Genomic DNA, 23439 nt, shown 5'->3' on the forward strand with positions numbered 1-23439 from the left:
GTTAGATTCAGGAAATAGGTTACCGGGGCGCTCCAGAGGTCCTTCTCTTAACCCCCTCCCCCCCCCCCCCCGCCCCCCTCCTCCCTACAAATCTCTGGCACCCAAAGATGCAAGTCTGAGCTCAGTTGGTTTTGGAGTATAATATCCGGTCTTTTTCAAGGCAATCAGTTTTGCTGTTGCCGGAGGTAACGGGAGGGTGGGTTGAGGCAATTGAAAATCGGCAGATTACGTGCAACACAAAAACAGCAAAAAAGATTGGTCAGTGTACTGAGGCACGTACGTTTTTTGTGGATAGAACGGTCCCGCAAAATAAAATTCACGCTTCATTTTGTCACTCAACCGAATAGATTGCGAGGAGCACCCTCCATCGGCCGTCGCTAGCTCTCTCACAAAGTTTTGTGTTGCCTGAACGTTCCCTCTCAGAGTCACCGACCTCTGCTCTATAAAATTTTCAGTCTGCGGATGACATTGGGGTCAGGTGTAACCACTATCAAAGCTATTTGTTACTCAAATTGAACGCGTTTCTTTGTTTTCACATCTATGGAGACCCAGGGGCAGATGGTCGGGCGACGAAAGAGTGCGAAGTCGTGCGCCGAGAAAAAAAATAAAAAGTCGGGAAGGATAATAAATTTATGTGATTTTCCGGCCTTCTGTCGCCGAATTTTTTTCCTGCCTTTTTTTTCGGTTTCCGAAGGCGGTTCTTATGATCTAACGTTTGAGCCTGGGTCTGAAATCTTCAAGTGTGACCACTGAACATACAGTGAAAACTGATCGAGTTGGTACATTCCTGCGGTTGTTTATTATGTTGTGTAAGGTTGTGCTAAATTTTGCGTCCCCTGGTGAAATGCTGAAGTGGGACCAGTTTTCTCTCTCTCGTAAATCTTTCATTTTCGATATGTCGCAAAAACGGGCAAGTTGAGATTTTATTTTTCTCTTTCGAACTTCAGCACTTTATGTAAAAGGTTAAAAGTGTTCACAAAGCGTGACAATTGCAAGCGGCGTTTTCGTACGCTTGGCGGTTTCTATTACTTATTTCCTGTGTAATTATAACTCAGATAAATGAAGTCACGCATCGTTCAGGCGCATGATTTTTAAGTGATTGTTGCTTTCAATTTATCCATTGTGTACTCTACTTCCCCGAGTACTAAAGCATTTTGCTCTCTACTACAATGGACAAAGAAACAAATCGCCGTTCTCCTAAAGGCCTAATGAAGACGAAAATGACAATAATCAAGTTTGGAACCTCCACAGAAACTGGCTCACATCCTACCTCGCCGGTTTATGATCAAGCCCACACTCGAGAATGTTCCGATAGCCGGGTTGTAAGACTTAAAAATGGCAATAAACAACCCACAGAAGAACCTGAAGACCAGAAAATGGATCTTAATAAGGAAGACTTATTTTTTCGACGCAATACGAGCCGTTCGGCCTGGCAGTCAGACTCGGACGCCTTAATCGCAAAAACAACGTCTGTGAAGCGTGTTCGACCGCGAGTCTTCGCAAGAAGGAGGCAGCCAGATAGGATCCCACGGCCTGATATTGGAGTCAATGTGGAAAGGGAACGATTTTCTCAAGAAAGAAACTGTAAAAAGCCTAGTCGATACATCAACACGCCTCCTAAATCGAGTAGACGAATGTCTTGCCCTGGAATTGTTTCAAATAGTTTTCCTAACGAAAGATTCGGACCTCAATCTACGAAGGATGTACTACTGCCCAAGCCGAAAACACACGACTTAAAAGCCACAAGCGATGAATCACGCCATGTCTTGCCAAAAATTATTGAATCTATCGAAACTTTAAAGACTGAGGATGAAAGTAAATCGCAAGGAAACGAAATAAATGATGCCGAACTGAGATCAATTAATTCATCATCGCCAAGAAGTTTTTATTCGGAAAAATTTACGGATCAAGTTCTTATCAGTGACCCTCTTGATGTTAAAAAAAACATTGTTATGTCGTCACTGCCCACAAGATCGGAAGGAAATAGTAATGACCAAACAGAAACACCAACCTATAAAAACAAGATCATTGAAACTACTCTTCACGTTAAACAACAAGATATTGTTCCTCCAAGATATTTTAATTCGCCAATTCAAAATGGGGCTGAATCCACCTCGAAAATAAAAATTGAAGGCAAACGGATTATTAATATTGATCTTGTACACCTCAGTGCTGAGCTAACGACGAGGTCAATTAGTAGGAAACAGGTCACGCGAAGAAATGCAACGACAAGTCCACAGAGAGCAGTGACGTTCAGACCCAAGAGTAGGACATCTCCATGTAACGACGAAACCAAACAGGACTCACGCTCAGCTAAAATCTCAGAGGAAGAATTAAATCTCAAAGTTCTGACTTTCTTAAAAAGCACGCAGCCAAAAGCGAGTCCGGGAACGTTAAGAGTGAAAGGGGCTAAAAAGACTATTAAACCCGTTTTGACGAGCTACCCGATGCGAGAGCAGAGAAGCGAACGCAGAGGTTTTATAAACACGGATACATGTCCGTCAAATTCGCATCTGATAAATCAAGACAGGACCTGGTATTATCAAGACCGAAAAGGCAAATGCCGGTATCTAAGGGTTCCTGAGTCACCCGTCCCACCAGTAGAATGGGTATTTCAACAGGATGACTCGTTTTAAAAGGTTGCTGTTAAAATATTATTCCAAACTAGACACGAGTTTACTTTTGATTGTCGCATGCGACTTTTGTAGTGCTAGCGAGTACAGATAAATCGTATACATAATTTTAGCATTGTCTTTTGCAACGATTTTTGCGTTGTAATGTTTTTACGTTGTAATGTTTTAATATATTACAAAATCTTACGGCATTTTTTGCCTCAAGTGAACGCGGCAATCGTAATAAATTAAAGTTAAGTTGAAGGTTTGAGTTACGCAAATTCAGTTGTTTCGAGCTCCGGCTCGTCTCGCCTTGTTTTGTCGCAGCACAAATATCTCATGCGACTAGATCGCGTAATCTGACCATGAATTAAACAAACCAATAAATAAACAAGCCTATCCTGCAGTCCAGTCGGCAGGCTGAACCATTTAACCATTTCAGAAACTACTCAATCTCCATTTATATAAGTTTGAGACATGGCATTCATGGAAAGCAGGTCAAGTTTTCTTTAGGTTTTAGTATTATTGTTTAGGATTACAATTTTTATAATTATATTTATTCATTTTGATATTGATAGTTTATCTTGTAGTTTTATATTCATTTGTCAAACCTCATGAATTTTTTAACCATGTACAAATAAAGATTGAACGAATGAATGTAACTTACTTGCAAAGTTATTTGCATTCTTTTATTAAAAAGCCGATAAAATTGTTGCTCGTTCTTAGTTTACTTTTCACAGCATAAACCAGCTTGAAAGAAAAAAGGAAAGACTCCAAGTTACCACCGTAACGAATGTCAAGATCTTGCTTCCAAAACTCCTCCAAAGAATGCAGCAAAACAAACAGACGCAAGAACAACGGTCATGATTTTTTATTCATTCCCATATATATTGGTTCACAGGAACACAACTGATTTTACTTAATCAATCAAACTGTCAACATCAGCATGCCTCGTTCTGTTTATTCCCCTTATTATTTACTCCCATTTGAAACGGATTATTTTAGCCAAAGAGTGAGAATGCTTATCAACTCCTTGCTAATAAATGACAACTTGATAACAATCGATATTATTAAAAACTGGATCATTGTATGATGCAATTTCAGGGATTGATTTTTCCCAGCGTTTTCCCCTCTCCACACTAAAACACTCAAATACGCTGAAGCGCTAACCAATCTCGTTCCCAGAGCCCACGTGTCTTTTGGTCAGCGCCGTATCTTGGCGAAACGGAAACGGTTTCTTGAAAAAGAGGAGTTCCAAGCATTAATAGTGTGGGGAGCAGCGAAAACAAAGGAGCAAACGAAAGAAAAAAAAAAAACAGAAGAGACTAACCTTCTCCCACGAGTCACCTTTATTATTCGTACGCATCGCTCTTTCTTCACGCCTCTCCACACTATCTGAGCTGGTGGAACAGGCTAGAATATAATAAGCCTTGTCGTCTCTGTATGCTTTCTACTGCCCGATCATAACCGCGATAATACAGTTCTTTATTTCATGAAAACGATACACAAGCAATTTAATAAGTGCCTCTCCGGAAGTGGCTCCTCCCCGTACAATTGTAGATATTAGAGAGATTTAGAATTAAGTTTACGGCAAACGACAGCCGAATGACAACATGACCATGTTTATCCTACATTTGCCGCTCGATGTGTCCATAAGGTTTGTGTCCAGTTTCTCGTCAAAACTGAGTAGTTTTGTGTTAGCATCAAAGGCCAGAATTATTTTGCACTCTTGTCATCTAAGTGTTCAGTGCTTTTCAAAAGAAAACATAAACGCGAGTCTCAAGTTTGCCGTTTGCCGTAAACGTGATTGTAGATCAGGTACCTGATTCACTCTTGTTATTGTCCAGGAACTTAGGAAATGAAACTTAGCCCGCAATGCTCTGTCTTTACGCGCTCTCGTGCGAGAACTTGATAAGAATCCGCAGAAAGGATGCGCGCGCAACACGGGAAAAGATGTCATTGGAGCAATTATGACAAAGAAGAGAATAACTTTTTGTACATTAAAAAGCGAAGCTCGAAGAAAACTGTGGGAACGTCAAAGAAGTCTGCTCCTTCCTATTTCATTCCCTAATATCCTTCGAGCAAGCGTCAAAGTTGGATGGTGAGTTTTCATTTTTTTAAATGCAAGTGAAGGAGGCGTGTTGGGCTCGTTAATCTTTAGAGATGATTCAGAATAATTGACACCATTAGCATGCAGTGAAACATCTAGTAACAAATAACAACGAAAGATCATCCCCTTTCCCAGCTACAGATGAAAGATATACGACAAGTCAAAACTCAGAAATAGACAAAAAGATTGTTTAATTGGTAAAAATTGCTTGCGGTATCAAATATATTAAAAATGACTATATAAAATTTTGGTGTTTTGCTAAAAAAAATATAGCGCACTTTTGTTTGTCGGTTTGTTGGTTTTAAACTTGAGTGCTTTGGAGGATTGTAATCTTAATGGACAAAATTGTTTATGTTATAAAATTAATTTAAAATAAATACACAATAACTGTATATTAAATTTTCGGTGACTTGCTTGAAAAATATAGCGCACTTTTTTGTTTGTCGGTTTGTTAATTTTGAACTTGAGCACTTTGGAGGATAGAAATCTAAATATACAAAATTGCTTACGATATAAAATAATTTTAAAATAAATACACGATAACTGTATATTACATTTTTGGTTCTTGCTTGAAAAACATAGTGCACTTTTGTTCATTCCGAGCTTGACACCGGGGGGAGGGGTACTCCCTATAATGGACTATAAGGGGAGGCTCCATCCGAAAGGGGAACCTTGTTCAGGATGGAGGGATTTCAAGAGCTGAAGTATATAAAATGGTAGGAAAACTGTCATTTAGGTATTAAAAAGGTCTTTCAAAATTCTCGAACAGCCAACGGTAGGTGAAAGGGGTACCATTTTCTATGAAAGATCTATGAATGGGTTAACTTTTCTGTCAAAAATGTATATAAGAGAGTAAGGGTTTGGACCTCGGGGCGGAGCATCCCTGAATGAAACTTCCCTGAGTACACCCCTGCGAACTTCGTAGCCGTGCGATGATTAGTATCGCACGTTGAACTTTCTTAGTACTTTCAAGACTTGATCTTGTCCTTTCCATTTTTCTCCTACTTCCTCCCAGATGTCTCCATAGCCATTGGATTTTTGACGCTTTTTGAGTTTTGCATCTGCTGTCCTGGACTTTTTACGTCCTTTAGCCATCCCTCCTTTAAATTCTGAGAAAAAAGAGCATCACTAGCTGATCAGCTAATTAAATGACAAGAGTGCGTGTAGGCAGGGTCGTGGGAGGTAGGTAGTTGTTTACCAGATGTACTGCACGTATATATGTTGTGATTCAACTAAACAGGCATAATTTACACTGAATTTTATATTTCTTCTATCACTGAAAAGGTGTTTGAAAGTAAGACATGTAGATTATTTTTAGTCTAGGCGGGGCAATATTACGACTGACGGCGACGGAGAAGAATTGGATTAAGGGGGATAGTTTCAGAAGAAACTGTAGCGCTGCGTCTTTGGGAACTGAAAACGAATGTTTTATTTCATCAAAAAGTTGACAAGGTAAATTTTCCATCGTAAAGAGATACAACTTTGGCATTTGAAGCACTAGCCCTTCGTCAGAGCCTTTTGGCAGCAGAACTGTTCGCTTACAGGAAAGGAAACGATTTCGTCCTTGCTATGTTTAACAGCTACAAAGGTCAGTATAGCTTTTTAAAATTGGTTGACATGAGGGACTCATTTTTCGAACGTCCCGATAACTTATACTCTTTTTTTTTTTTTCGATTGGAGATAAATTTAGCCCAAACTTGCTGAACGCCGGTCCTACTAGCACCAACTTCGGCTTTTTCGAAATTAATGAATTAACGGAGAACACTGTAGGCATAAGAATTTTTTTTTGACGGTTTGGTAATAAATAAAGTTGAAGTTATCACAACTGTCAAGATACCGACTCCTGTTCAGGCAATATCGTAAATGGCCTCTTTATGCAAATAACATTAACATAAATCAAATACAAAACATTAACTAACCTCTTCTGAAAGTAAACATTGTGTGGGCTGCCTCCACCTTTGCAATTCCTTCCTTGTACTGGTGTAGCGCCATAATCAAGTTCATCCCTCCATGCGCCAAAAAGAGCTGCTTTAGAGACGTATCATTTCCAACAAGGATCCTGATAACCACAATGCCTAGCGCCTGCAAGGCCTCGTCATCTTCATTTCCCCGGATGTATTCTATCACTTGAGCGAAGCATCCAAGCTTTACGATTTTGAGGCGCGTGTCAACCTAAACGATTCAAAAGTTCATTTCCATCATTCGAAGGATACGAAAGTGGTTTACTCAAATACTACTGGAAAACAAGTAGTACCAAGAGAGATGGTTGCTCATTCAGCAAAAGCTTCCATTTTAATAGTTTAAATATAAGTTTTATGTGCAAACTTTAAGTTATAGTCACATGTTTCTCATATTATTCATATTATTATTCAGCACAATGTAACACTGCCCAGCTAGTACTTTTCACTGCTGAATCAGAAGAATTTGAGAGTAGCCAACGTCGAAAACAAGGGGAAAATATTTCACGGAAATCCAATTTGCAAAGGTATGAAATTAAATTTTAAGCAACATTCATCTAGCCTGCGTGACAAGTGCAAGAAATGGGAAGAGAAGACGGTAACCGGGCACGCGCGAAGCTAGTGTCTCCCTCGCAGAAGTTCCTTTGGCTCGTCACGCAATAAGCATCTGCGAGGGAGGCTAAGCTAACATTTTTCCCCCATTGTCTTATTTTTGCGGTACTTCAAACTAATGGTTTCTAATAATATTATGAAAGACAGAATGACACATTTGTTATCTTACCTCCCCATTGATTACAGCTTCTCTTATCACCATCAGTGACGTCTTTCCTAAAGTAGGTGGTACAGGGGGCCCCAGAGAGTCCAGCAAGTACCCACCGCAGTGTTGAATGACGTGTCGAACACACGTGACTCCAAGGTACTTTGATTTGTTCATCCCATTACGAACTGGCGTTACAGCACTGAAAGACCTCTGGCTGAGGGTGCTACTTCGAGCTGTTAGGTTTGGAGGTGCTTTTGAGACCCAGGCCTCTCTCAGATTAGGGTTACTGAGAGGACTTGGTGTAGAGGAAGAGTATTTACCATGTTGAAGGATCCGAATGATCTTCAGGACATTAGCCTGGTAGGGAATAAAAAAATATATGTTAGAGACTAGAGGAGAGAAAGAACAAGAAAGAAATAGGACGCACATCATCATCATCATCAATCTTTATTTAAGAACACGAAATCTTATCATAAAAATACGCTTCCTAGGAGTCGTGTGAAAAATTACAAAAGGATAAATCATCTATACTTACAGGAATACATTGATTACACTAGCTAACGAAACTGTTAAACAATCCTCGGGACAAATCAGCTTGGCTATTGAGTGGAGAGGCGGCTGTTGCATTTTGAATGGAAGCCATAAGAGAGTCTCCAAACAAAGGCAAAAAAATATCACAAGCTTCAATTTGCCAAAAGGCATCCCTATCAGGCAACTTAAGAGTTTGCAGTACAGTAGAACATCCCAGACGATAACTTATTTACGGTCTACTTCCTATGAAAGAAACTATTCACAACCAGTACTCTTGAGAATTTTACTCAACTATTAGGAACATTCACATTCTTCTTCTGTTTCTTCTTTTCTTTCTATGCTGAAAAAATCTCCTCTCGCGACTTTGACACCGTTCGCCTTCTTCTTGGTCTAGTTCTTAACTGTCCCTCTCGTGTCGCTCCCGCTGTTATTTTTTAATTATTTATGTGTCAGGGATGCCAATTGAACACTTTTGAGAATTTAGTAAACTGATATTATTTCCGTATTTACCTGGATTTCGTAAATCCCACACATTATCCATGGTGCCAAACAATAAATCACCTTAGCATCAAGCAGGCTTTGTTTTACATAATGTGTCGTGTCGCGCGAGTCATGGGCGCTAGTAGCTTGAACCAATGGCGGTGATGCATCATTTATTGAAAGGGACTGGGACGGTTTTGATGACGTCGCAGTGTCGACACTTGTTTGAGAGACATTGCTTGCTACTGACCTGGAACAAAGAATTAAGAGAAAGAATTACCCTATTTTCCTGTTTTTGATTTGCAAATAATTCACTTTGGTTGTTTAATTCAATACTACATACGGCACTGTAGCTAAAGAGTTTCCTACACATTTGTATCTACTGTAAGATTAAGCAATTTTTATAGGTTGCAAAATAAGTTCTTATGCTTCAAAGAGATTTTTCACAGATACCACAGAGCACCCTACCGGAGGTAAATCAATATTCTTTTTCTCCTCTCACACGAACTTACTTTACAACGATGCTTCCTCATATTTTGTCCTCTAACTAAAACAACTGGGGTGGTGGGGGCGCGAGAAAATTGGTTAAATAAAACCACCCAACGCCCCCCCCCCCCCCCAAGAAAAAAAAGACAGCAACGAGGACGTCAAAAAAGGAATAGATTTAGTGAGCAAAGCAATGACTTTTTTTCACGCTTTTTGGTACATTTCTTTGCCGTTTCATTTCACGTTTGAAGGAGGACGTAAACAAACGACGTCGACGACAAACTTTTCTTTGTCTTTTTAATTTGGAATCAGGCAGTAAGACTCCGACTGTGCAGGAGAATTTTCTTTTTCTGTGGCTCTTAAGAGGACATATTTGTTTGGCTATCGACAACATACGAACACTAAATTGTTAAAAACTAAGGACGTTTATATTGCTATCAATAAGCGGACGTCTTAGAAAATGAATAGTTTATTTCCACAGCTTTTATGACTTGAGATTGGTTGGTTTCAATCCATTTTGGTTCTTATTTCCGATTCACAAGGTAGGAATGCCTTTGTTGCTGTTGTATATAAAAACAAACTGTTAGCAAAGGAAACCAACTGACAGGTAGTAAACATATTATTAAAGGTTGTGAAAAGGCAGTTTCAGCGTCAGAATTCAAGACTGGTTGATGCACATTAATTTGTTTTCTATATTTTTTGGCATATTGTTTTTCAACTTCCAAACAATTCTGGAGGGGGGGCTCAACTTCCCCTCCCCCGCCCCTCCCCCTGCTACGGGCCTGCCCCTGAGGAGAACTACGCAATACAAACCTTTTTCCCATCATTCTTTGGCCCTCTGTTCCCTTTGTGATCTTCATAGCATTCTTCACCAGCACCGCAGACTTGTGGAACGAAATATGTCGTTTTACGACCTTAGGCCGAGAGCCCTCCAGTATTTTCATGTCTTCCAAACAAGGGTCGAATTCCGGAGCCGTTGTCTCGGCAAACAAGCGCAACAAATTAAGTGCCGCTTTTACAAAGTCAACTTCGTTTGATTCAAATCCGAAATTCGCGTATCCTTTGCAGGATTCCTTTCTTCCTTTACTCGTACTCTCGAATATCAAGTCTGTCCTTGCGTTTTTCAGTGTTGTAGTGATTTCTTTCGGGGGTAGAGTTGTCGGGTCAATATTGTGGAACGAAGGAGGGTTCACTTGTAACAGTTTGTTGCTAAGAAACTCCAACTCGTGAAGAAATTCAAGTCCACCGTATTGAATTATAATTGCCACCTGGTTCAACTTCCTGCATACAAAACAAGAATATTAATGCATATATTAATAATATTAAGGCATTTTATAATTATTTATTATTAAGACAGTGTAAACTTCTGGATGCCCAGAAGCTAAGCAAACGATAGTTGGGTGGCAAACTGTAGCCAACCTTGCGAAGACTAAACCGTAACAACTGATCACTAAGGGTGCAGTTTTGTTATTTTTTTTTTTTTTTTCTTTTTTCAAAAAACGCACCCTAAATATAATAAAAATGAATAAAATTATAAAACCGTAAAATTACTTTTGGATTAAAATGCTTTGAAAACGTCTAACAGAAAATCCAAACTTCTAATATTTTCTTAAAAAGATCCTACGCAATAAGGCGTCAAAATGGATTCATGCAATAAAAATCTTAAGATATAAAAACACCCACCTTACTTCAACAGGAACGTCACCACTTTTGTCGTCGATATTTCCACTTATGAGGAACAGGTTCGACATTACAACCAGTGTGTTGGTAAGAACTCGCAAACTACTCAAATACTTGTCTTTTTTACCAAAACTATTTAACTGTTTTAATCTTGAAAACCTGCGTTCGGCTAAATGATTTGGCCTCAAGAATTGTCTCTCTGAACCGCTTCTCCACAGAGAGTCACTTTGAAAGATAAGAGTTAATAATGAAGTCAGCTCTGAAGCAGTCCTCTGAGATTTTGAGTTGGCATTTCCATCCAAGAGGTTTCCACTACTGGAGGACCGGGGCATGTGACTTGTGGAAGGCCTCTGTGTAGTTTTGTCGCTAGAAGAGAATGTTCCTGAACTGTCGGATTGACAACTTGCTCCATCTTGAGAGCGTGTTTTTGCTGCAGCTGCTTGACTTAAGGCAGAGAAAGCGGATGCTCTGTCTGGGTTTCCAGATATGTTTTTCAGGGCTATGCTTGCTTGTTCCCTCAGGCGTCTGTTGAAAAAAAGTGAAACTTCTTAAAAGGTCGACGCTGACCGGCAGAGCAAAATAAGTAAGTAAGCGTAGTTTAATGGTTTTTCACGTTTCCCATTCATTTGAAAGGAATTATGGGGGGCAGGGATGGCGTAGTGGTGAGAGCCTTCACCTCCCACCAATGTGGCCCGGGTTCGATTGCCGGACTTACCGTCATATGTGGGTTGAGTTTGTTGTTGGTTCTCGTTCTTGCTCTGAGAGGTTTTATAACCCTCTGGGTTTCCGTTCTCAAGCCTCCGCATTTGTTTCTTGTTTATTTTTATTTACTGTAATGTTTTTGGAAACGTGGAAGTAAACAAACTCTGAAAACAGGAAACCTGACATAATCGATTGTGAGTTTTGCCTTGCCAGTGGTATTGTCTTATTCGATACGTAATATATCAAACACGAGGAAGAGTGTTTCCTCCGATTTGCAAAAACACCGAGAAGTAGGTTGGAAAAGCGAGGCGTAGCCGGGAGTTTTTAACCAACTTCGACCGAGGTGTTTGGAAATAGGAGGAAACCCTCTTTCGAGTGTTTGATATAGCTTCTAAAACTATTATTTGATAATTCTTGGAGAAATTCGAAGCAAAAGTTCACAACATTTTATGATAATTAAGATCACATTTCTAAACTTCCTTCACGGTAGTGATTTGCTTTGTTTTCGCTTGATGAATTATTAATGAGTTTGAGAATGTTTGATACTGCGCACGTGACAATGTGGAAATAAGCAGTTGTGTGTATTATATTAAGCCTCTGTTCTAGTAATTATAAAGACCTCTTGTACATGTGTACATCAAAATTATTGGTCCAAGATAAAGAATCATTTGCCATTGCCTTCAAAAGGACGTAAGGTGTGAATTGCACTCATGATACATGGTGATTAATATTCATTTAGTGAGAGAAAATCGTAAACATGCGAAACAAATTGCCAATTTTAACTGCAGATGCTACATATTTTCAAAAGGCATATTTTTAAAATGACCTAAAAGAAATTTCCCTTCAGAGGCATTTCGGTTAATTATTGTTGCGGTCAGAAATTATTGAAAACAAAGCTTAAGACTGGTTTCTTACCTACAATGTGAGCACGTGACCGCCCACAACAGATGCTCTGTAGCATTATGGGATATCAACGATGTCAGACCCGATTTGTAGAAGGCCAAGGTTGCTAGGAAACGCGCAGATTGCTGTTGTTGAACACTGCGAAAGAAAATATATTTTGATCGTAACATACCTCAAAATAATAGTGCAAAGTAAAGTGAACAAGAAGCTGTTTCCAGCTTATAGTCGGGCCATATTTGACTGTGGTGCGTAAAGCGTACAATCTTTTTACAGTGATAACCTCCAGCATCGCCAATTCCCCAAAATAGAAAGCCTGCGAGCAAGCTCTTTTGGGGGTGGATCCTCTTTCCCCCTACCGCCCCCCACCCCCAAGAGAGCTTGCTCGCAGGCTACCAAATAGATAGATACAGAGAAATGGTGAGGCAATAAGTAACCACCAGATAGAATTGCATTTCTTGCAGTCAGAATGAAATACAGGGGAAAACGACATTTGTCATACGAATGCTTTTTATGATCCCCGGGCTTTAATCCTTACGTTTTCATCTTTCGTTTAGAGACAGAAACCATTTGTACGGTCCTAATATGTATGTGACGCCTGGTCAATGACGGATCGTAATTTTCGGCATGATCTAGACGATGGGGTATGGTTTTCAGGGTGTTTTGTCTTGAACGGGGTATCTATTTCATCACTTTTTGTCTTAAACAGGGTATCCCTACATGACCTAATGGCTTAAACAGATTGTGATTGCCAATGCATTAAAATACAGTAAGAAACTAGTGTATTCTTATTTCATTCTAGTCTTAAACAGGGTGTGATTTCGGGTTAAATGTCTTAGAAAGGGCCTGAAATTTTTGAATTCTGTCTTAAACGGGATAGGGAAATCGGTAAAATTTCGACATTCCCGAACCGACGACTGAGATCGGGGTATGAGATTAGGAAATCGGAGAATTGTGTCTTAAACAGGGTCAGGGTTTAAACGCCCGGGCCGCACCTCCCTACCCAAGCATCTGTTGATTCCCCCCCCCCCCCCCCCCACCCCTCGGATCTTGAGTAACGTTACGCATCACGCGTACGTTTATATCCTTGTACGTTTTTCAATGTTTCGCTCTTTATATTTTTAAATGAAATTCAGGGGAAAACATTTGTTATTCACCTTTCATTTGAAGACAGAAACCGTTTCTACATTGGTTGTTTTTCTATAGTAAACGTGGGACATCTTTATCTATCTTGGCCCGCGAGGTCATAGACCGATTTAGTTGCCAAATTTTCGGTTAAACAAAACTACCCTTGAGGCACTCAGGTTAGCCTAAAAAACATTCCGTTTAGCCTAAAGAGCACTCCAGTTAGCCTAAATAGCACTTAGGTTAGCTTAAATAGCTCCCCGGTTAGCTTAACGGTTAGCAGTTTATGTCAGGGTTGTTCATGCCTCGCATGCCTCGCACGTCTGGCTCGCATATTGTAAACACTCCTCACGGCCCGAAAACAAAGAACGCGACCGAGAATTTAAAGAATTTGATAACACGACAGAAAACGTAACTCGTACCGGCCGAGTACAAAAAGCGAGACCGAGAACAATAACTTGTGGCCTGAAGTCTTATCTCTCGGCCCATCGCGACCCCAAAAAGAAAAAAGAATTTGATAATGCTACCGAAACCTATAACTCGGTCCGCCTTACCGCCGGAGTAAAAATCCCAGAGGGTAACAACATGCAACTGATATGAACAATTAAGTGCTTATCAGTTGCTTGTTGTTACGTTTAGGATGGAAAACAGAAAATTTTATAGCCTAGTAAAACAAAATAGTTGGAACAACGATGAAAACTTTAGGCTAAGTCTTCAAGGTACACGAACCGTGAAGAATCCACTCTTACCCTTTATTTTCACAATCAAAAAATTCACTGGTGTATTGAACTGTTCTTCTAAGTATTTTTGTTAAGTCTTTTAGATGGTGAAAGCAATAGGTGAGGTTCTCTAGTAGGGAGTTCTTCATTCGTCTTCCCGTGTATTTTAATACATCATTAATATTTTTTGGACATTTTCTTGAATGCTGATCAATGTGGCAAGCGTTCTTATGGAGTGAAAGCGTTAACAATATTTAATTGATAAACCCACGGACTCTTTTGACTAACAAAAGACGGATCGAAACGCACCAATCACTTTTTACAGTCTTCACAGCCAATAACATCACGGCTTACTGACAAACGACCAATAACATCTGGACTTCGTTGACCAATCAGGTTAACAACCAGAGACGTATATAGCACCTACTGACGTTCCACAATTCACTTGACTCTGAAGATGACTTCCGCTCAGGTTGTCGAAACGTCAGTCAAAGTCACCACAAACAGTCCTTCTCAGGACTACACTCACCCGGATGATCATAATTTACGTACTTATGATATTAAATTCTATCACCACGTATAAGAGTTTTCATGACGTCGACTTTAATATTCCGATGTCCGCAACCTACAACTCAAAGTACGACTCAGTTAACTACCACATGTCTATATCACTTGACTACGCGCTGCAGCTTGTTAGACAAGAACAGAATAAAATACCACAGAGCAGGGAGGGCTTACCAAGGACCATACTGCAACAGATCCACAACATTTCCGATGACGTCATCATGCTTAGAAAGAAACGTCTCGACCGTGGAGGATTCATGGGAAATCATATTTGTCAATGCATGTGTAACCAGGCCCTGCAAGAAACAGCAAACAAAACTCAACCGATGAGAAAATGATTCCCTGGTGCTAAGATGGCGAGAAAAACAAATAAGAACTTTAAGACTTTAATTCTTTCACTTGTTAGCCTGTTCCAGGCTCCTAGCCCCCCTCGTTTTCGTCCCCGCGCCCTCACCTTCGTTTTCGTCCCCTCGCCCTCTCCTTCGCGCTTCTCTCTAGGAGCCTGGAACAGGCTATTCACTCGTACATTCGATTCATCTCAGTCACGTTGCACTTACCTGTATTTCTGGATTGCCAATGTACTTCCCCTGGGCATTCTAGGGAAAAAAAAAACACCGGGATATGAGTTCTGAGTTGCTTTATTGCAAACTAAAACTGAACAAAAGTATAGATTTTACCTTTGAGAAGTAGAAGGGGGTACGGTTTTTCTTAATGACAAAATCGTAAAGTACAAAACGAACGCAACTATCTCTTCGGTAATATCTTCTACTCAATAATAATCTTCAGATAAGACAAAGAAGTAATCAAAACAACAAACAAACAAAACAGAAGTATGCTCAAAAGTAAATAAAAAATCTATTTCGAGGATGTAAAAGCATTCATTTGGAAGAAGAGAGTGAAATATATGGTTCTGGTTAAGGTTTAAAGTCAGTCAAATAGGGCAGGATTCATCATAAATGCGGAGAAAAAGGTAACTTATCTTTTACGCAACAAACAGAGAAACAAAAGTCGCGTATTATATAATGTGTGAGAGAATAATTTAGAAAAAAAAAACAATATAAGAACGCATTCCACCTTGCAAGCTGCTAATTGTGTAACACAGTCCAATCCATATTCTAAGAGAACCAGTGCCATTTTTGGATGAACAGCGAGATTCTTGATTGCAAGAAGCACCGTCTGCTGCAGAGGTTTTGCTGACGTCATGAGACCAAAGAGTGCCTCCACTCCAGATATGGTCATCACTTCCAACCAGAGATGCGCATGCTCAGTCTTCTCCACTACCTGCAAGAGCATGCGCTTTAGACTACCACAAATAAGTGAAAGGATGCTTGTCATAAAATGGCTACTGTTAGAGTTGATTAGAACAGAAGCCGGAAAATTGTGAAAGGAAGCAGCCTAGCTACCTGTCAGAATTGTTACCTCTTAGGATGAAAATGGTTTAGCGGATTTTCTATAAAAATTGGCGACGAGCACTAAGACTAGCGAAGAATGGTGTAAGTCGTTCTAGGCCGTTTACTCTTTCATCGCATGAGGTCGTTGACAAACCAAACTCGAGCAAAATGGGACCTATGTTGCCTTCTAACGTCGTAATATTGTCTACCACCTCTTAGAACATACAACGTCTGTTCGTCTGAGTACAAAAATAAAAACCTTAGCAGCCTCGGTGGTACTGCACTAAGGCTTCCCTAGTGCGTCCTACATGGGGTCAAATGTAGGAATAACAAGGTCAAGGGCGAGTTCAGAGAAAGGATTAGTGCCTTGGAAGCGAAAACGTTGATCTCTGAGATAAGGGAGTACTGAAGGGAAAATTCGACAGAGAAGGTAGTAATGATTGTAAAAAAAGACAATTTCCTTCTCGTAAAAACACATTCTAGTTGCTGTAGGACTACACTGCCAGAGCTTAAAACTTTCTGTCGTATGAAACACCTCCAAGAACTACATCTCCGACTATAGAATGTTTACACATCGCAAGGGTACTACCACAAGGTCCTATTATCATAGACTGTCAGTTAGAAGGCTTGACACCATAGACGCTTTACCAAAACGCCCCTTTTCACACTCCTAAAAAACCGCTAAATCAGTAATCGTTCTAAGAAGAGACCGGCGCAAATTCTCAGCAAAATATTCAGTGAACTGATACAACACGGGTCGAGGAGTTCAGCTCTTGAATACACCCGCTAAAGTGTGGTGCATCCATTCTTGAAAGGACGGGGAGGTGACGGGACGGAAAGGGTAGATACATGTGTAAGCTGTATGTAAAGTTTGAATCAGTATCGGAGCAGAGACAAAAGCCATCAAAAACCAACTAACCTTGCTAAGACAAAACACCGCTTCTCTCTTAATATTGTCATCTCCGCCCAGCAAGATAAGATTGATTAACTCGTTCATTAGTCCATTCTCCAAGAACCGTTTGACATTCAGCGTACTGGCGCACAGTTGACTGATGGTTAACAGGATACTTTCCTAATGGGAGGAGATATCAACAACGAGAAACCAAAATTTAGCCGACATGTTGATGTTAAGCCAGCCCTTAGCTTTGGAACAGATCAACAGGTTCCCTACCTGGAATGGGGAACGGGAAAGTAGACATAAAGGTACATTGGCCGCTGGGCTTCGCCAGCATTTACTATTACCCTTGTTCTCTCGTTGCGAACATTCGTGTTCATAGGAGAGCTCAAGTTCGTTTTTCGAGAGCATGACTGCACACCTTGCGTCTTCCAAATTTCCCTCAAGGGCCCCCTCTTACACTAATAAACACACCAAAAACAATGCAGAATCACGTGCAATGCGAATTAATCACTGAACTAGCTTTTTCTTGGTCGCATGACTAAATGGTCTTAATGTCCAAAATTTTCAAAGGATGCAAAAGAGGAAAGGAAAAAAAGCCTCGCTTTCTGTAGATAACAAAAAGGCCAGTTTGAATCGGGCATCGTAACTTTTAAGAGTAATTTGATTGTGACACGCAGTTGCATTGCATTTTAGTTCAAGCTTGTTTTTCTCAGGAAGCAAAAAGCAAGTCCATTGTTTGATTTCCTTTCACTGAGTGCTTAAAATGCTCCTTAATCCTCTTAATTACTTTAATGACCTATAAGAATACGGTAAATGTACGCCGATGGGCGCTGAAATTACTAAGAGTGCGAAAACAAGGAAAAACACTGTTGTCTAATGGCTAACGCAGTTCTTTTATCCGATGAACAATAAGCCATTTATTGCATATGTCATTTTTTTTTTTCTAATTGGCGCGAGCTCTTTGATTTAACTAATGGTGCACGTTCATTCAATAAGAAGCGAAACGTACAGTATTTCATGCAACCCACCCAGACCGCACACTTACCTTAAGTCCATAATTGTCGGTATCGAGTAACTTCAATACCTAGGTAAGGAAAATAAACTGCAGTGTGTGTAAGATATTAAACAGTTGGACCCAGTTATATTAGTGAGAAAAAATATCAGTTACGGAATGATACATGTTATTTAAAAATAACGACCCGTGTGGTCGGTTTCTTTAACAAAAGAGATTTTGCTTTGGATGTTCTTACAATGGATGTAAGTAAAGACACTCTAAAACGCGAATCAATCCAAAACTTCAATACTGGGGAGAATATTAAATACAACTTAAGTGATTGATGCAAAAACAATTTTTAATCTTTGAGTCAGAACAACAGGCTGTCTTGGCCAATAACAAGCCAGTTGCAATGTCGTCAAATTTTTGGCCTCCTCAATTGATGACAAATTGTCTGCTTGAACTCTCTTCTCTGTGGTAACCCAAATTGATTATCACTGGTTGAGCTGACACAATATAATACGGCAGCACCCCCAAAAAGACAATCACCAGGGCTATGCCCTCGCATTCTTCATACGTGTACATATTATCAGGTGCAGGTCATTAAATTCCTTTTCACTTGGAAAAGTGTCCAAGATTGAAACAAGCAAAAATGCTCATTTTCCAGAAGATCGAGAGAAAGAAACTGAATTAAAACCGCGTTCAGTAATTTCAAATTAAGCGAACGATGGCTGAGTGAGGAGAGGTAAATACGGCTCGCCTCCAGTGCCCTCGCTCTTTCTTCCTTTGTACTCCTGGCCTGACACAGTTACAGGATAACCAGGCGTTTGTTACGGTGAAATAGCTGCTCGGAAAGCCTTAGTGGCCCAGAAATCCGGACAAAATTGGGATGAAAGACTGGAATTTTCCTCAGCAGAATGTCATGTAAAACTTTCATAGTGCCGGGAATCTAATTCCTTTTGTTTTCGAAAGGACAAAAATTTCATTGAAAGTATGAAATAAGAGCACCTCTGCGCGATTCGTTCTTTTTTAGCTAAAGAATCCAAACAGATCAATCAGTATTAGCAATACACAAATATGCTTTTCAATCTAAGATCACAGAAAATTTCTTTTAAGGCATTTTGCAGAAAAGTTCTGGTTGGGGGCTCCTTAGTTTTCTTCTTTCTTTACTTTCTTCCGCGCGCGTCTCCTCGAGGAAGGTTCGGGCACGCACTCGCGTGATTCAATCGCTTTGCCATTTGTTAGGAAAATAAGGAACTTCTCGCAATCTCTTGCCCTAGCAGTTTATACAAGCTGTATTATGTCATACTGTGGTGTTACAGGACATTTCCACGATTGCTGTTTGGACGAGCACAGTTCACAGAAGTGAACTCATTTGCTCAGTTTTCTACAGTAAGAACTGCTCAACTCTTAGTTAAGAGTACTATAATAAAACAGAGACTATCAAGCAATTATCAACCCAGATAAGATAAGATAATGATATGATGAACTCGAGTAATTATTATAAAAACAATTATGCAGCTGATCAAGTTCATTTTCATCATGTTTTGATTGGCGTAAAAAATTATGACCACTATCATTCGTCACTGAAATGTCGCTGACGTAATAAAGGTTCATAGTTGAGTCAGTGCATGTCTTGAAGTAAATTTTATGCATGCAAATAAAGACTAAATAAAGCTACTTGGTGGAGGGGAAAATATGTAACTCATGTATTGATTTCATATATTTAACTTCCATCTCGCCATCTCTACGGGTATATTACGAATACACACAAAATGACGAGCCCCAGTTGGCTTGATAGCTCAATTGGTAGAGCACTGCACCGGTATCACAGAGGTCATGCCGGTTTAAATCCTATTCAAACCTAAAGCTACTTGTTGTTGTGGTCGTTTTTTAATATGCCGGCTTATCTTGTGCTTACTCTCCCGCTTCCTCCAATATTTGATTTCTTGACGATAGAGAGCGCCTACACAAGCATTTTTTGTCAAATGCAAGCTCCCCACAGGCGGTATATGTTTGTTTGAGCCGAATTCTGACCAAAGCGATGTTCAGTTCTTTGTGTAACAATGTCCCAGCATTCAGCGCAAAACAAAACAGTTTGCTTTTATGTATGGCGGAAACGATAGAAATAAATACATTTAAAAACATCGAACTAGGCTCCATCGTGCTGTGTGGTGTTACTACATTTTTGGTTGAGTTACTATAAAGTTGCATCAAGCTTAAACTGGTTGAAATCTGGTAAATGTATAAAAACATGTAGAGAAACCCAAAACAAAGTTTTCACTATATGTTTGATCGATTTTCTTTTGATTTGATTACGCTGATGCAAGTTACACAAATTTTGAAACTCTTAGTCCAGTAAACTTTGTGTCGGGCCATCGCACACATTCGTGTTTGCGAAAGACGGAAAATATTCAGAAATTTTCATCCAACATTCTGCGGCACCAACAACCAAAACAAAACTTTATTTAACTTCATAACACGATGAAGAAGCTTGATCGTTTACCTTGTCCCTCGAACAGTCCTAACACAGTACTGAATGAATAATTTGGATGGCCTAGCAGTAGCTTAAAATAGCCGTCGAACTTGAAGCGAAACTTGCTTTTGCGCGCCGGGCAATTTTGCGATTTAAAACGACTTGGGTACGAAACGTGACCGGATTCTTTCGATCGGCCCCCGATTTTCGCTTCGCGTTTTCTAAGCCAGGTGTCACACGCTATATAATCAATTTGAAAGGAAAATAAAAAATCAATAACAACTGGAGATAATTATAGGTCTTTGCCTGTATTCCATGACCCGATCCGACCCGACGCTATATTGATCAAGCTGCGGTTAAACAAATATTTACCAGTGTGGCATGACGATAAAATAACAAGTTAACGCTTTCAAAATCAACATAATCATAAAACTTAAAGTTGCTAAGTCCATTGACACTTCATTACCATTAGACAAGTGTCTGAGAATAAAACCTACACTTGGATAAAACAGCGCGAGTTTCTTCTGTAAAGCGAACAGAGTCGACCAGTGAATTAGAACGCTGACCCTTTAATAACTGCGATTAGCGCCCAAGCACGTAAAACTGGAAAATCTCGCTTCATAAACTTCAAAAATCAATAAAAAACGCCGCGGAAACGTGCGATTCAAGGTGTTCCATTTCAATTGTAATTCATACTCAAACACAGCAGTTTATAACTAGACTAACTAAGATTTGAAGCCTGTAATTGAGGTCAATATTTCGACCTTTGCCTGAGTTCTCCTCAAACACACAAATGTAACATACAGTACATACCTCTATTGATTCATCGTGAGTTAAAATTCTGCTCCCATGAAAGCCTTTCGTGATAACACTTAGGTTCTTCCACAACTCCCTCCTTGGTCCTTCACTGAACTTAATAAAAATGTCCATGAGTTCTCTAAACTCGATTTCATCGACATCATCATTATCGTCTTCGGATGACACAATGCTTTCCTCTTCGCAAGAACACCGGTAATTTCTCTCGATTACTTCTGTCGACCTTTTAGGCAGTACAACTTTCACTGTTACGACTTTTTCCTTTTGCGGCTTGACACATTGCAAACTTTGCCGTTTAGTTGGAGACCGAAGAGTTCTCTGCTCTGCTGTTTGTACGTCCTTTCTGTCAGTGATGAGTTTTCTCGTTTCTATTTTCAGCTGAGGAATTCGACCGCGGATCTCGGCAAACTCGGGCGGACACGAAACGCTGGTGCCTACCACTTCTAAATGTTTGAAGTCCCACTGAGAAAGAATACTAGCCATTTTGGATAAAGATATTCGGCAAGCGTAAGCTCATGGCAACTGCAAACACTAAACAATATATAGTTTCCTCTCAGTAGCGATCCTGTGTACTTGCATGACGGGAACAGATCCAAGCAGAGTTCATAAGCAGGTCACTTATCATATTTCCTCTTGATCTTCACAGTTTCACACAAACATGGTACTTAGCGCACGATAAGATGGCAAACAAACTTCTAAATAAAAAATGTAATCATTTCTCAATGCCGCGGTAAGTTAATCAGAGAGCTCATTTGAATCACAATGGACGAAATCGCTCGCGCAAATAATTAGCCGACTAAATGACCCGAGGGAGAGAAGTCGTGACGCGCTGGAGCCCATAAAGAACAAAAGAATAATGTGTTCACACGAGAATAGTCGAGAGTTGCAGTTCAGTTTTATTCAAGGCAATCGTATCAGCTATAGACTTAACCTGAAAGCAGTCTTTCTTTTCTTCGAAATTCCGCAGGAAGAACGAACTGAGCGAGCACGATATTTGGGGGAAAAGGGAAGAGGGGTGGGGTGGGGGGGAGGGGGGCGTGCGGCGAAGCCACAGACCCTGTTATCTTTCGGGATTATTCAAGGGGGGGAAGGGGGAAAAGAAGTCAAAAGAAACGCGCGCGTCCAGTATCCCTATGGCGATCGTTTGCCACGCATGCTGGCGTGCAAAACTGGTCTGGAAGTTTTTCCTGTACATCCCTTTTATTTGTGGCAATAAGCCATGAATCTTACATGACTTACATGCAGGAAGCATAAGTACTATACTGATGGTTTAGTCTTGGAGAGTGTACCGAATCATACCTATAAATAATTTTGATTCGGAATGGTACGCAAAGCTATGTTGGCTCGGGTGTGTGTTTATTGTACGTTCCCACCGACTAGTTTGACGTCATACTTCCTCCGTGCAGACAACTGCCCTAAAAGCGACTGCGTGCGACGCTACAGTAGTCTTAGTACAATGGCATTTACGTCATGCTGGTATCCGCAATTGTGGTTGACTGCTTTATTAAAAAATAATAATAATAATAATAATAATAATAATAATCAGTAATAATAATAATTGTATAATAAAAACCGTCAGACGCCGTGAATGCATTTTACTTGGTCTGATAGCAAGAGCCAGTTTGAAATATAGCGGCTGCGTTCAGGAATCGCGGTTTTGTGGCGGTCCAATACTATTTTGAAGGGGGAGAATGTAGATGGTTGCCATTATTTCACGGTGCAGGTAAAGGTGTAAAAAAATCTCTAAGAACGTGATTTAATTTGATTGTCAGAACGATTAGACAGTATTCGCACTCTAGCCCTTTGGCCCACCTTCGCAGTTTAACACTGATCAGTCAGTGTCTGACACTGGAGCTGCCTGAGGGCCGTTATGTTTTTTGCCCTTCTCGTTACTTACCTTGTCGCCCAAACGGCATGTTAAATGGTCCAGTGACTCCCACGTATCCTACGTTCAGGCCCGCGCTCGCTGTTTTCCGTTTCTACTGGCTGAAGATGAGTACTCGCGGTCGCGTTAGCATCAAAGGCCACAGTTAATATTGGTACAATTCAGCTGGTTTAAAGTACAAAGTAGGTTGTGTGCGGGTGTTTCTGCCTGTTATATCACGTCGACGAAATCCGGCCACCAGGCACTTTTTCCACACGCGTACGTGAGCACTTAGCCACTGATAACCGGGCCTCTCACGGTATTCCACCACTTGCAAGATTCTAAACAATGCCATAGTTTATGTCCACCTAAT

At 40.2% G+C, this 23439-nt stretch overlaps 2 protein-coding genes across 2 annotated transcripts; one reads left to right on the plus strand and one right to left on the minus strand.

The window, feature by feature from the left end:
• Positions 1–797: 797 nt before the first annotated feature.
• Positions 798–3324, plus strand: LOC146466431 (uncharacterized). The gene has a single exon (XM_085127196.1). It carries the CDS (start codon positions 1170–1172, stop codon positions 2634–2636), a length of 1467 nt encoding a protein of 488 aa, XP_084983322.1. The 5' UTR covers positions 798–1169; the 3' UTR covers positions 2637–3324.
• A 1565-nt stretch (positions 3325–4889) lies between these two features.
• LOC146466432 (uncharacterized) lies at positions 4890–22088 on the minus strand. The gene is made up of 13 exons (XM_085127356.1): positions 21200–22088; positions 17962–18000; positions 16938–17090; positions 15702–15908; positions 15185–15223; positions 14802–14923; positions 12235–12360; positions 10621–11142; positions 9751–10218; positions 8482–8701; positions 7462–7797; positions 6642–6894; positions 4890–5831 (listed from the first exon to the last, which is right to left on the minus strand). Exons 1-13 carry the CDS (start codon positions 21683–21685, stop codon positions 5659–5661), a joined length of 3144 nt encoding a protein of 1047 aa, XP_084983482.1. The 5' UTR covers positions 21686–22088; the 3' UTR covers positions 4890–5658.
• Positions 22089–23439: the final 1351 nt, after the last annotated feature.

This window comes from Pavona decussata, unplaced genomic scaffold (assembly GCF_977016875.1).
Source record: "Pavona decussata unplaced genomic scaffold, jaPavDecu1.1 SCAFFOLD_143, whole genome shotgun sequence".
In the NCBI taxonomy this organism is placed as follows: domain Eukaryota; kingdom Metazoa; phylum Cnidaria; class Anthozoa; order Scleractinia; family Agariciidae; genus Pavona; species Pavona decussata.

Coding starts and splice junctions, on each gene's coding strand:
- LOC146466431 (XM_085127196.1), top strand. CDS start 1,170: ATGGACAAAGAAACAAATCGCCGTTCTCCTAAAGGCCTAATGAAGACG.
- LOC146466432 (XM_085127356.1), bottom strand. CDS start 21,685: ATGGCTAGTATTCTTTCTCAGTGGGACTTCAAACATTTAGAAGTGGTA. Junction 18,001..21,199: donor CTCACGATGAATCAATAGAG/GTATGTACTGTA, acceptor TTCCTTACCTAG/GTATTGAAGTTACTCGATAC. Junction 6,895..7,461: donor AAGCTGTAATCAATGGGGAG/GTAAGATAACAA, acceptor TGAATCGTTTAG/GTTGACACGCGCCTCAAAAT.